Source organism: Mesoplodon densirostris, chromosome 13 (genome assembly GCF_025265405.1).
Source record: "Mesoplodon densirostris isolate mMesDen1 chromosome 13, mMesDen1 primary haplotype, whole genome shotgun sequence".
Lineage (NCBI taxonomy): Eukaryota > Metazoa > Chordata > Mammalia > Artiodactyla > Ziphiidae > Mesoplodon > Mesoplodon densirostris.
Window position 1 is genome coordinate 89582102 of NC_082673.1, and position 14219 is coordinate 89596320.

The 14219-nt window shown below is 45.8% G+C and overlaps 1 protein-coding gene across 3 annotated transcripts in view; it reads right to left on the bottom strand.

Moving 5' to 3' along the window:
- The window catches only part of TRAPPC9 (trafficking protein particle complex subunit 9), a 515472-nt gene that overhangs the window by 188859 nt on the left and 312394 nt on the right, over positions 1-14219 (bottom strand). For all 3 annotated transcript variants that reach the window (XM_060116028.1, XM_060116029.1, XM_060116027.1), the window contains one exon: positions 2400-2542. In XM_060116028.1, the coding sequence (XP_059972011.1) occupies positions 2400-2542 (143 nt within the window). The remainder of the gene's footprint in view (positions 1-2399; positions 2543-14219) is intronic.

Genomic DNA, 14219 nt, shown 5'->3' on the forward strand with positions numbered 1-14219 from the left:
AAAGAACAGTTTTAGAAAAGGAGGTATGCAAAGGCACACTGGAGTAAGCTGTCCTGACACGTCCTGGTGATGGTGAGAAGCAGAGTCTTTCACATGAAGTGTGGAGGGACGGGGGACAAACAGCTGAAGAGAAACGCCTAGATCAAAATTTTAAGTACCTTGAATATCAGAGTGGGGACTTTGAACTTTATCCCATAGGCACCGGGAAAGTCTTTAAGCCAGATGGTGATGTGGGAACGTTCATGCGTGTTTACAGGACGATGCCGGAGCAGGGTTAGAGGCGGGGGACTGAGTAGCAAGTATTTCTAGAGTCCCCAGGGAAGATGGCAAAGACGTGCAGCGGAATGCAGGGACATCAGCTGAACCTGCAGGATTTGGGGCTCAGTTATACTTAGCAGGAAAGGAAAGGGAGGATTAGAGGAAATCAAATCTCAATCCCAAGAGCAGGGAAAAGAAACATGTAGGCCAAAAGAAAGAGAGTGAGGTCAACAGGCGGGTAACCAGGCACCAAACAGCACGTCAGCTAACCACCAACTCTTCTGAGTGTACATTTGCACCAAACCACAAGGCAACATTTTTCTCATCTTAAATTGTCATTAGGAACTGCAGGGGCCATGACATGGAAGCCAGATATCAATAAGGTGAAAATAATCCAAGACCTATTTATATGAGCAGTGGCAGCGGGAGGTGAGGGGATGAGAAAGAACACACACCAGGAGTGGACCAAAGCACAGGAAGGGCCTGAAAAACTCTAACAGCACCTGGCAGGCATCCTTGCCAAAGCTCCCCGCTGGCAAGTGCTTTGACGCTTCATACAAATTCAAAACAGAGGCAAGCGTTGGCAAGAAAGACCATTACTCTGGGGGTTGAAAAAGTGATAGATGATGAAATGTGATCAAAATGTGCTTGGGTTGAAAAGCCCAAGCAAAGACATTAATTCTTGCTGAAGCCATTCTCCAATGGCTGGGGAGAACAGCAGTCTTTCCTATGAACTGAAACTACCCTTACTTTTGGGGGCTGTATCACTCTAGAGTTTTATATTGACATTAACGTCCCTCTATTATACTCTGTGGACTATAGAGCCCACTGGTGGAGGGAAGAGGGATGCTGCATGTGATGTTCTCTCCCCCACAGTCAAGGATAGACAGGTAAGTATAGCCTTAACTCCATTAAAAATAAGTAATACTGGGACTTCCCTGGTGGCACAGTGGTTAAGAATCTGCCTGCCAGTGTAGGCGTCACGGGTTGGAGCCCTGGTCCGGGAAGATCCCACATGCCGCAGAGCAACTAAGCCCATGTGCCACAACTACTGAGGCTGCGCTCTAGAGCTTGCGAGCCACAACTACTGAGCCCACATGCCACAACTACTGAAGCCCACGCACCTAGAGCCAGTGCTCCGCAACAAGAGAAGACACTGCGATGAGAAGCCCGCGCACCGCAACGAAGAGTAGCGCCTGCTCTCCAAAACTTGAGAAAGCCCGTGCACAGCAACGAAGACCCAATGCCGCCAAAAATAAAAATAAAAAAAGTAATACGAGCCCACTCTATCCTACCCCGAGATGTAATGTGCCCTGGACATGAGAATGTGGACATGCCCAGGGGTGATCAGGACCTGCCTTCCAAAGGCTGCTCACCACCTGGGCAGGAATCTGACCCCAGAGGGTCTCCATTTGGCTGGAGCCCCACCCAGTGCTTCAGACCCCACTGCTCCCAGCTCATCACAGGTCAACTTCGGGGGTGAGGGACTGTCATTCTCCCACCTAAGGGAGGAATAACCTCTAGTATCTCTGACCACTTCCGGGTTTGAAGTAGACAAACTGGTTTCTTTCTCCCTAAAGGAAGACTAGGCCTGGAGAAGTAATCAAGAGAGAAAGCCTCTTGCAAGTAGGGTGCTCTGGGCAGAAATGACCCCACGCTCCAGATGGCTGGGAGCTCTGCAAAGATGGGGCTGAGACGCTGGGCAGCCCAGTCCTGCCTGCACAGTCTTCCTGGGGCGCCCAAAGTGACACAGACAGATAATGCTGGACGCCTCCAGAAGTCTCCAAGACAGGGAGCCATCTGCTGAGCCCCTGCTAACAGGAGAGCTGAACCAGACTGGAGTGAGTTCCAGGCTTGGGACAACGGGCGGGAACCATGTCCTGCACGATGACAACCACAAGCAAGCATACTGCACCGCCCACAATATTACTACAGCATGGTAAAAGGTGTGAAGTCCAGTCACCCCCATCTAACTGAAGCGGCATTGCTCTACACTGCCTGTTTTTCTGATGAAGACCCGGGGAGGCTAAATAAGTCAGCACAGTGAACAGTGGGACCAAAACGAACACCAAGGTCAGAATTCCAAACGCAGCGCCCTCAGACTCTAGAACAAGGAGGTCAAAGAGCAGAGGGGCATTTACCTGGTTGCCGGCAGCGTACTGACTCGTGTGAAGAACACAGATGGCTCAACCTCTACGTGCAGCCCCAGCGAGAGGTTCCTGTAATATCCTTCAATGTGGCCCGGGCCTCCGGAGTATTTGAAATTCAGGATAGCTTCCAGGGTCTAAAAAGATGTAAAAGCTGGTAAGTTAGTGCTCCCTCAGTTGACCGCCATTCCCCCAGGCAGCAGACTTCACTCAGATAAGGCTGAAGATTAGCCCAACTGGTTAAGCTATTACCACGGGCAACTCTCACCCAGGGTTGTCACCTGGCACCTGACATCTGGTACCATCTTTCCCCCGATGATGCCCTGTATCTGACACCTACAATTCTCAGCCTGAAAACATGAATGGAAAGGAGCTCCAGAATTACTCTGTGATGGGATACAGCATTTGAGAGAGAAAAACACATTTCAATCAGCATCACTTAAACACACAGATCACGTTGAGGGGGAGGAGGGGCTTCCGTCAAGGAGCTGGAACGTGGCTCCCAGGCTCACAGTGAGCAAGGCCGGCAAGCTACAAACTCATGACACTTCCTTGAACCCACAGAGATAAGGTCACAGGGCAACCACATAGCCAGAAGGCCAAGGAGGAACAAGGTCCTTCCAGGAGGGACAGGGTGGGGACACATCTCACCAGGGGCAGAGGCAGCCACCATACAAGCTGGCAGGAAGGAATCAGCTCAGACGTTAATGAACTGCTAAAGGCTGAGCAGGGGCTCTACTGAGAGTGAGGACTCTCCAGACCCAAGGACAGTTCCCACCCGCTCCAGGTCTTCTCCAAGGACCTCCCTGGGGGCTTACACAAAGGACTGGCGGGGGCAGGAGTGCAGGGGAGCCTCCCTGGTGGTACAGGCCTGGCAGAGGGGGTCAGGAGTCACCACAGGAAGAACAAGAAACCGAAACCCCAGCTCCAATCCCCTACCCCCATCCCAACCCCATCCAGACCCTTCTCTCCACTAAAGCAAAATCTTAAGCTTCCGGAGGAGGGGGAGCCAATGCCAAGGGTACAAAGACAGGGGTAAATATCCGTTCTAGTGAGGGGAGGGCAGACGCTGCTGGGAGGGCCAGGAGCCGGTCCCAAGCCAGGATCCTATAGCAATGCCACTAGAGACAGAGGCAGGAAACCCATTCATACACACTGCCCACCACTATACCAGGCAGAGGATGGCTGCTACTGAGGGAAGGGCAGGAGCGCCGAGAGCCCACACGCAGGACCCAGGGGCACGGCGCCGACCTAGGGCTGAGGCAGCATGAGGACAGCGAGAGGGCCCCATCCGCTCCCGGCGCAGACCCAGCAGGCACCCGGTAAGACGCCTCTGGGGGTGGCATGAAGGTGTGGCCACGTGCTGGTGGGCAGGGAGGGCTCAGGGCTGAGGATGGAGGACCAGTACGGGAAACACCCCGGGTACCTACCTCAGCAGCCCCGACTTTCTTCCCCTTCCCCCAGCACGATTTGGAGCCTGTGCTGCACCAAGAGTAACCATAGCAACAGGAAATCTCAAACCCAGCTCAACTCCTCACTAAAATGACTCAGCCTTCCCGGTAAGGTCCTAAAACAGGCATCGGCACACTACGGCCCAAGGGCCAGATCTGGCCCTCAGCCTGGTTCTGTATGCCCTGGAGCTGAGAACAGTTTTCACATTTTTAAAAGGTTGTAAAACAAAACAAACGACAAAGCCAAAGAAGAATATGCAACAGAGACCGTAGGCAGCCAGCAAAGCTAAAATATTTACTATACGGTCCTTTACATAAAAAGTTTACCCATAAAACTCTAAGAAGAAAACACAGGAGGAAATCTTCACGACCTTGGATCAGGAATGGTTTCATAGATATGACACCAAAAGCACAAGCAACAAGAGGCAAAAGGCTGGTGTCAGGGGAACCCAAGGAGGGCGGAGCTCTGGGAAGAGGGGCCAGAATGTCCACTGCTGCAGCCAATCCATGTAAAAAGGGTCTGAGAAAGCATCCACCACACTAATGGTGATGAACTGGTCACTAATGACCCCAGCGGAAGCCTTTTCCAGAAAGGGAAGAGTGAGGGTGAGCTCAGAGCATTGTCTGGGGCAGACGGTGCCGGACAGGAGCCTCAAAACCACGTGTTCAAGGTGGGGACTCAAGCACATTCCCACCTGCAAGAGCCAAGAGAAGCCACACTTCCCAACGGCAGAGCAGGGGCCTGCCCACCGGCCCTCCTGCTCTCTTCCCTATGCTTCAAGAGTCACATTTCAATAAGCCTTCCAGGCAAGACACGGCATTTAGCCCTCAGTCATTGCTTTCACTGACCGGTGTCCCCTCTCCAAAAGACAGGCAGCCACGGCTACACGATTATTTACAACTAAAGAAAACCACCTGTGTATGCACGCGGCCAGAGGCCATCCTAGGTGGAGAATGGTTTTCCTCTGGGAAGGCCAGAGGATAGAAATTCCAGAGACAGGCAAGGCGGCCTGGTACAGTGGACGGGGAGCAGGTATGGAGGCCAGATGAACTCAGCCTGACACCCTGTGAGACCCTGGGCATAGTATCTCACCATTCTCAGCCTCGGTTTCTCAAGTGGTAAGTGGGGACAATAATTAACACCTATCTCACTGGACTTGAATGAAGATTCGGTGAGAACACGAAATAGCAGAACAAACATGCGCTCACTGGGTAGGTTCCTTTCTCCTTCTGCAACCTCACCATCTGACACCCTAAGGCAACACGGCTTAAAAAGGAAGAAATGTGAAATGTATTTCAATGCCATTTATCTCATTTAAGATTTTTCGTATCGTGGTAAAATACTCATAACATAAAATTTATCATTTTAACCACTGTTAAGTGTATGGTTTTGTGGCATTAAGTACTTTCACACTGTTGTATAGCCATCACCACCGTCCATCTCCAGAATTTTTCATCTTCCCAAACTGAAACGCTATACAAATTACACCAAAAAATCTACTCCCCTCTCCCCCAGCTCCTGGCACCCACCATCTACTTTCTGTCTCCATGGATTTGACTACTCCAGATACCTCATGTAAGTGGAATCATTGCATTTTTGTCCTGTTGTGACTGGCTTATTTCCTCAGCATAGTGTTTCCAAGGTTCATCTGTGCTATAGCTTATATCAGAACTTAATTCTTTTTTAAGACTGAATAATATTCCACTGAATGGATATACCACATGTTGTTTATCCATTCACCTGTCAACAAGCACTTACGTTGCTTCCACTTTTTGGCTATTGTGAATAATGCTGCTATGAACATGGGTGTACAAATATCTGTTTGAGACCCTCTTTCAATTCCTTTGGGCATATCCCCAGCAGTGGAACTGCTAGATCACATGATAATTCTATATCTAATCTCTTTAAGGAATCACTATACCATTTTCCACAATGGCTGCACCATTTCACATTCCTACTAGCAATGCACAAGGATTCCAATCTCTCTACATCCTCAACAATACTTGGGTTTTTTTTTTCCTGTTTGCTTGGTCTGTTTTTTTAATAATCACCATCCTAATGGGGGTGAAGTGGTATCTCATTTTGGTTTTGATGTGCATTAGCCTAATGACTAATGATGTTGAGTATCTTTTTACATGCTTACTGGCCATTTGTACATCTTCTTTGGAGAAATGTCTATTCAAGTTCCTCAGTCCCATTTTAAAAGCTCATTGTTCCAACTCACCTCCCACCACTCCTCAAGGTCTATATGTTTACAGGTTCCCTTGAACTTTGGTCCTACTAATTCTCTCAACCCGTATAAATGTTACTCCTTCTTCATGGCCTCTCAAAAGCCATGCCTTCTCCAGTAAGATGGCTATACCGCCTTACTTTAAAAGGACTCCATGAAATACAGATTTTAAAAAAATACTCAAGGATCATATTTTGGTTTCACCAAAATCCCAAATTCTTTTCCCATAGCATAAAGCACTGTACTGTCATCTCAAAAGGATTGCCAATTTTATGTCTTATACTTTTGAAAACCCTTGTTTGTGAGCAGAAGGTAAGACCCCCTCATACACACATCCAAATAAACCTTTCTGTAACGACTTTCTCAGTCCAGGGGACTCTCATCTGTTTGGTCTATTCTTTCATTCCTCTTTTCCATCACTTCCTGGGTACTTTCTGAGTGCCAGGATCTGTGCTTAGAACAATGAATACAGTATGGTCCCTGATCTCAGAAAGCTCACTAAATGCTGAGTCAATGAATGTCTGAATAAATTAACTGATAAATAAGCAAATAAAACCAATCCATCACCCAACACATACACGGCAGCTTCCACAAATTGCAAGCATGGTGGTCAAGGAAATAAACAGGCTCTCAATTATGGCCTTGAAAAGCCAAAATCTGTGAAGTAATAAAAATGTCACACTGTCTTTTTTGTTTTTTAAGGTAAACTTAAAAGTTGTCTCCAGGTAGTGATAGAGTAGAAATCACCTGGGAAATGAGCAAAAAATACACAGAGATAGATAACTGTCAAGTACCATATAACAAAGAAGAAACAGTCTGTGTTTCTATCTTCTTGGAATTGGCTGTTTATTTACTCTGTAGAGAAGCAAGGAAAAGATATAATTATGGGGGAAAATATGTAATTTATGAAAATCAAGCACAGAAAAGATTTTCTAAAATTGAGTATTACTGCCTTTCTTCCTTGATTAAAAAAAAAAACCCCTCAGTCCCAAAAAATTAGAATATTTTAATAAAGCCATAAAGTGGGGTGATAAAAGACACAGGATGTCTAAGCTTTATTTCAATCAAAATATAAGGAGAAACAATGCAGTATTCTGCCACAGGACTTTCCCTTCTTAGAACATGTGATGGTCTTTACTTTGAGGGAAGACTATTATAAAAATCAGAAATGGGCAAAGAATTAGAGAAAAGTTACTTTCTAGGTATACTATCAATATAATTTATTATTTGAGCTAAAATGAAAGGTCTTTCAAGAGCTACCTTTTATTGGGCACCTACTAAGTGCCAAATGCAATGTTAAGTTGTCTTCACACATGGGCTCTAATGTTAAGAGCCCTACAAGGAAAGTCCAGTTTTCTCAAACAAGCAGTTAGGTGACTGGCCTATGCCACACACCCAGGGAGTAGCACATCCAGGGTTCAAATGCAGAGCTGCATGGCTGCACAGCCCTCTCTCTTCCATGTATGCAAACTGCTCAGAACAGCATTCATTCATTCATTCATCCACCCACTCATTCACTCACTGACCCTGAATGAATGTCTACTAAGTGTAAGGGACTATGGCAGATGACACAATGCCACCCGAGGGCTTGCTCAGGTCTAGTCAAAGACACAAGCCCCTAGATATCTAAGACAGTTGTGATATATTACATCACAGAGAAGCGTCCTAGTATATACAAGGATACAGGAGAAAAAAAGCCCGTGTGTGTGAGGTGTGGAGTTGGATAGGAAGAGCAAACAACCCAGCAAGGAAGGGAGGATTGGGCAATTATTAAATAGAAATTGGACAAATAATGGGAGAAAAAAATCAATTAAGCTAAAACCTATTTTGTGAAAATATCAATAAAAGTGACAATCCTCTAAGTTAGGCTTATCAAGGAAAAAAGAAGTGAGAAACTAATTACTAATATCAGGAATGAAAACGAGTATCTGTACAGATCGTGCACACATGAAAAAGACAGTAAAGAAAGAGTGTAAACAATTTAATGCCAATAGATTCAACAACTTAGGTAAAATGGGCACGTTACCAAACAGAACCAACAAGAAATAGAAAACCTGAAGAGCCTCCTGCTAAGCGAAGACATTGGATTCATAAACTAAAACACCCTTCTAAAAGAAACCCCAAGCTCAGATGGTCTCCCAGCTGAATTCTGTCAAAACTTAATGTTAGAGACAATACCAGTTTACAGAAACGCCTTCAGAAAAGAGAGGGAGAAAATATCCCCATTCTTTTTATGAGGCCAGTGTTACCCAACTGCTAAAAGCAGAGAGTTCATAAAGAAAACTACAGGCCTATATCCCTCCTGAATTTAGATGTAAAAATCCTTAACAATTATTACTGAGTCAAATCCAGTAATATTTAAAATGAGTAATACATCATGACCAAGTAAGCTTAACAATGCAAGGTTTGGTTTAACTTTAGAAATCAATCAATGTCATTCACCATATTAACAGACCATTAACAGATAAAAAAAAAAAGAAAAGAAAGAAAAGCCACAGGATCGTCTCAATAGCTTCAGAAAATGCAATTGACAACATTCAAAACCTATTTATGATTTCTTTTAAAATCTCAGCAAACTAGGAACAAAAAGGAACATCCTCAATCCACAAAGTGCACCCATGAAAAACTTGCAGTTAAAACCATACTTAATCATAAGCAATGTTTTGCCCCTAAAATCCAGAATAAGGCGAGGACCTCGCTGTCACTACTGCTATAAACACTGTACTTGAGATCCTAGGCAAGTCAATAAGGCAAGAAAAAGAAATTAAAGGCCTACATGTCAGAAAGGAAGAAGTAAATCTGTCTGTTCATATATGACATAGTCATGTGCCCCCCCCAAAATCCTAACAAATCTACTAGAACTCTCAGAAATTGCTAGTGGTAATGTAAAATGTACAATCACTTTGGAAAACAACCAAGCGATTCCTCATAAATTTAAACACAGAATTAATATATTATTTAGCAATTAAATTTCTACCAAGAAAAATAAAAACATATATCCATACCAAGACATGTATATCAATGTCCCTGGAAACTTTATTCATAGTACAGGTTAATCTCAATCTGAAAATAACCTCAATGTCCAACAGGAGGTAGGTGACTAGACAAACAAATTTTATGGAATACTACTCAGCAACAAAATGAAGCAAACTACTGATAGCCACAACATGCAGAAATCCCCAAAACATTATTCTGAGTGAAAGAGGCCAGATACAAAAGAATATATACCGTATGCTTGCATGTACAAGAGATGCTAGAAAGGGTTACTTTTTAGGACAAAAAGCAGATCAGTTGTTGCCCGGGTTGGGGGCAGAGAAGGCTGACTGCAAAGGGGTCAGGGAAACTTGTCGGGCGATAATGAGAATATTCTATATCTTGATGGCTGTACAGTTAACGTGGCTGCATTTTACAGAATGCAAATTATATTTAATAAAGTTATTTTAGAAATTGATCCTGATCCTTAACAGGCACAAAATCACTTGCAATCATTAAAACAGAAGACTCCAAAGTCATAGTGTGGGCCACACTGATGGAGGGCTGCCTGTGTCTGAGGACGAATGTGGAGCCTCAGGATCCCCAGGTTCTGCAGCAGGGTCTTGCAAGTGAGGTTATGATTTACTGTAACTAAAACTTCACATGACCTTGGAAAAGTCATGTCCTTTCTCTAGTCCTCAATACACTCATCTGTAAAATCTGAGGCTTGTGCCAGATATTGCCTGAGGTTCTTACCAGTTCTCATATGAATTGTTTCTGTTCATTTTGTAATAACTAATCTAACGTTCCCTGATTTCTAATCTAACTAAGGCTATTGCCAGAGAAAAACAATCACCCTGGACACTGTCATAACTAATTTATATGTCTAAGAAATAGACCTCTAATTTTTAAAGACCCCAAGTGGACCTGTCACCACAGATTTCCTTCTGCTCTATTTCTGTGATACGACACAAGATTAACAGCTGTGATGTTATTCACTTAATAAGTCAAACGTTCAGGACCACAGGTCCCAGCTGGGGCTCATACCCCAAGAGGCCAGTCCTACAGTTTACTTAAGGTCAATGAAACATACGAATGAAAGCCTTACCACTACTTTCCAGTTAATTAGCACTTTTGGCCAAAGTCTTTCTTCAGTGTTAATTATGCCTTAAAGATGCCAAGTGACTACAAATTAAATGGTACCTCCACAATAATGTAGGAATGGATCTGAGCGACACCAGCCATCAAAACAGCTCCTCTTCAAGAGGCCCAGAAGTCCCTTGGTGACTGAGAGGGGTCAGGACATGAGGTCCAGATGGAGGAAGATGTGTCTGGGGACTGCTAAAAGGCCAAGTCAAAAATCTGATTTCTGGTAACAAAAAAAGCAGCCGTTTCCTCTTTTTTGTTGTGAAGTACATGTTCATATCATTTGACCGTTCTTTTTTTTAATTGACCTGTCAGGATTTTTTCTTCCAGATATCTAGGAGGTTTTATATATTAAGGAAATTACTCCTTGCCTATGATATAAGCTGCAAATATTTTTTCCCATTTGGATAGTATCTTTGGGTTTATTTATGATGTTCTTTGCAGAAATGTTTAATTTTTTTGCAGTTAATGCAGCAGTCTTTCCTTTTATGTCCCTTGCACCTTTTTCATGGCTCCTGAATCATGGTTAGAAACACTCTCCACACTCCAAGGTTATAAAATATTATTCTCCCCTGTTTTCCTCTATGACTTTAAGGTTTATCTTTTAAACTTTTAACTTCAATATTATCTCAAAGTGACAGAAGATTTGAAAGGAAAGTACAAACACCACCCCGTTACCCAATTCAACAACTTTTCACATCTTCTCTCATCTTTAAATTCCCTCTCTTCAGACAGAGATAGAAGATAGATAGATAGATGCATAGATAGATAATGAAATAATGATGATAATGGTATCTGCAAGTTCTGTTCTTATTTTTCCATTAGTAATTAACAAGCAATTTGTGTGGAGATGCTTTGAGAGGTGATAAATACCTTATTCCTCATTAAATTCTCACTCACTAGCTTTAGCATCGATTGACTATTTTCTAACAACACAATTTTCTTTTGCTACTAAGATGCTCTTGCTTCAAGGCTTTTCTAGTGAACAAACCTGAGAAATATGTGTCTATACATACATACATACATATATATTGGCACCTTGCTGTAGATAGATATGGATATAAGTATACATATGGACAAAGATACAGAAATAAACACAAACAGGGAGTTCAGAGTGATACCTCAAGTTCCAAATTTACACCACAAGATTCATTCTCATTTTCCCACACCTGTGACAACCTTCTCTAATGTGAGAAACGTAGGGTGCATCGTGCACCTTCCTCCATAGGACACAAGTTAGTGCCTGTGGGGCCTGTCCCCATCTCAGCCAAGGGCCCACAGAGAGAGGCCTCCCGGTGTTCCACCATTAGACCTGGCACCTGGTCTTCATGGGAAGCGGGGTACCTAGGTATGGGCGGGACAAAGAGCTCAAGTCCACCTCTAAGACTCTGGGCCCAATGCCAAGTGCACTATAAGATCCCATCCAACGTTAAATCCGTGACAACAGGTCTGTCTTTGATCTCATTAGACTCACACTGCGGCACCTTCGTTAAGCGCCTAATGGCATTCTAACCTCGAGTGTGGAACCACAGTCAGGGCCACCTTCGCTGCATGCTGCCTCTTTGATAGGCCTGGGGCCACATGGTCCGTTAACCAGGGCTGGAAACATGGACATTCATTCATTCAGATGGCTGAGATGAAACTATGGCTTCACTCCAGAGACGTACAAGAATCAGAGGCTGCCAAAGCCCGACGAGGCTACTCAGGATACAAGGCAGTGACCACTGCAAAGCCCGCATCTCACGAGGCTCTGCTTTCTCTGGAGCTGGGCTGCTCCTGATTTAATTTATTTCTGCTGATGTTTTCATTTATTCAACAACTCTTCTAGTCTGTGGCCTTTGCCCCTTTCTCACTCCAGCAAACTTCCTTCTTTAAATAGAAAACAAACTTCCTGACTGCTTGGCCAGCCATGGCACTTCTAGGTCCTCGGAGCAGGTGACCCTGGTAAATTCCACCTCCACCCTTTACCTTCACAGTGGGAATCAATTTAACAGCTGCTTTACAGAATTCTTTTCCAGCTCAGTTGGTACAACAGGCCAAGACTAGAGCCGCCTGTCCTGACCAGACCTCAGGAGTCCCACGCCCAGGATGAAAGCTGAGCAGCTGAGACTGAGGGGTGCCCTTGTAAGCCCTCTGTTGGGCTTCTGTCCCCAATAGCAAAGGCTGACTCTGGCACCTAGAATTTCTTCTTCTGGTCTATAATCTGCTCTCCCATTTTGAGATCCTCCAGAACATCTTGGCCAATAGGAAAAGAGGTTAAGGAAATAAAACTGCATTTTAATGGCCATCTATTACTGTACATTGAATTCCACTTTCTTTATGCATCGTGTAGTTTAAGCCGCAAAATCCTTCAGAGAAGAGCTCATTAGCCCCATTTTGCAGGTGAAGGAAGGAGGCTTAAGGAGGATTAGGCAGCATGTCCCAGACCACCCCTCTGCGGAGAGCGCTTGTTCTCCGGTCTTCCGTTTCCACGTGAAGGACTTTCCCCGAGGACTCTCTCCCTCACTCTTCCACGCCCTGGTTCACATGGAAAACACTGGCTACCCCAACTCCCACTGGCCACCCTGAGGCCTGAGAGACCAATACCGGGGTTCTCTGGCTGGATTTTATAGCCCACCTCTGCCCGGCACCTCTCCTGACTGCGGAGCTCTGCCCCAGAACTCGCGTCAGTCAGTCCCCAGGAGAGCTCGTTTCAACACAGTGCTGGGCCCCACAGCAGCGTTTCTGATTTGCAGGTCCAGACGGGGCCCGAGAATTTGCATTTCTAAGGAGATCCCAGGATGCTGAAGCTACTGGTCCAGAGACCACACTCTGAGAGTCACCATGTGCAGGTGGGGAGAGGAGGGCAGCCTCCCTAACTGGTGAGACGGGAAAGGACGGGTCTTGTGGGCTCCACCCCTCCCTGTCCTCCACTGGCCCTGCAGGCTGGCCCGAGTCCTAGAGCTGGCCCCGTGGGTGAGAATCATGGACTTCAGCTCTGCCCTTGATTGTGTGGACACGCTAATTCCACGGTGAGGCGCTGGGGAGCCCACGTGGCCACAGCCAGGCCGGCCCTCCCACCCAGCTTCTCCGGGTTGGTGAGCTGACCAGGCCACTCCTGCACACACCTCTCTGATGTTCCAAACTTAGACTGTGCAAGCAGGGTGCTAGCTGGGCTCCTCTCAAACCCTGTTACCCGGTGAAGACAGCCTGGGGCTGACAGTCTAACACCTCCCTCCTTCCACGGTTCCTCGGCAGGCCAGGGAGAGCCACCACCCCGACTGTCCATCAAACGTCCACTGAGCCCCGTCCCGGGCTGTCCACCATGCCGCACGCCCTGCCGAGAGCATGAGGAGGGGGTCAGACTGTTCCGGAAGAGGCTGGAGACAAGAGGAAACCAGGCTGACCCTTTTCCAGTGTGACGTTTGACCCCAGCTGCGTGAAGGCAGGAAAGATGGGAAGCGGACCGGTGGAGAGAAGCAGGGCACCCTGGCAGGCCAGCCGCCGATCTCTGGCCAGAGCTCCCTCAGGGCCTGGGACTGAGTGCTGGGCCACAAGCAGCTGAACCACAATGACAGAAACAAGTCACAACAGATCCAGACGTGACTTTACACTTAGCCACTGACTCTGAAGACCTCACCTCTCAAGACCACTGGCCTACAGAGCCTCCCATGGGCTGATAAAGAAACTGTGGCTTGAGATGTAGAGAACAAACGTATGGGCACCAAAGGGGGTAAGTGGCGGGGTGGGATGAATTGGGAGATTGGGATTGATGTGTAGACACTGATGTGTATCAAATGAATGACTAATAAGAAACTGCTGTATAGAGAAATAAATACAATTTAAAAATTCAAAAAAAAAAAAAAGAAAGAAACTGTGGCTTGGATTTATGATTTGTCCAGCCAGTCGCAAAGCTTGTCCAAGGCAGAATTTAATGCCACACCTGCCCAACTCTGAACTCCTTGTCATAGACAGCCTTGGTACCGCTGTAGAAACAGTCATCATAACCCATTTAAATGCCAGGTCGTCCCCCC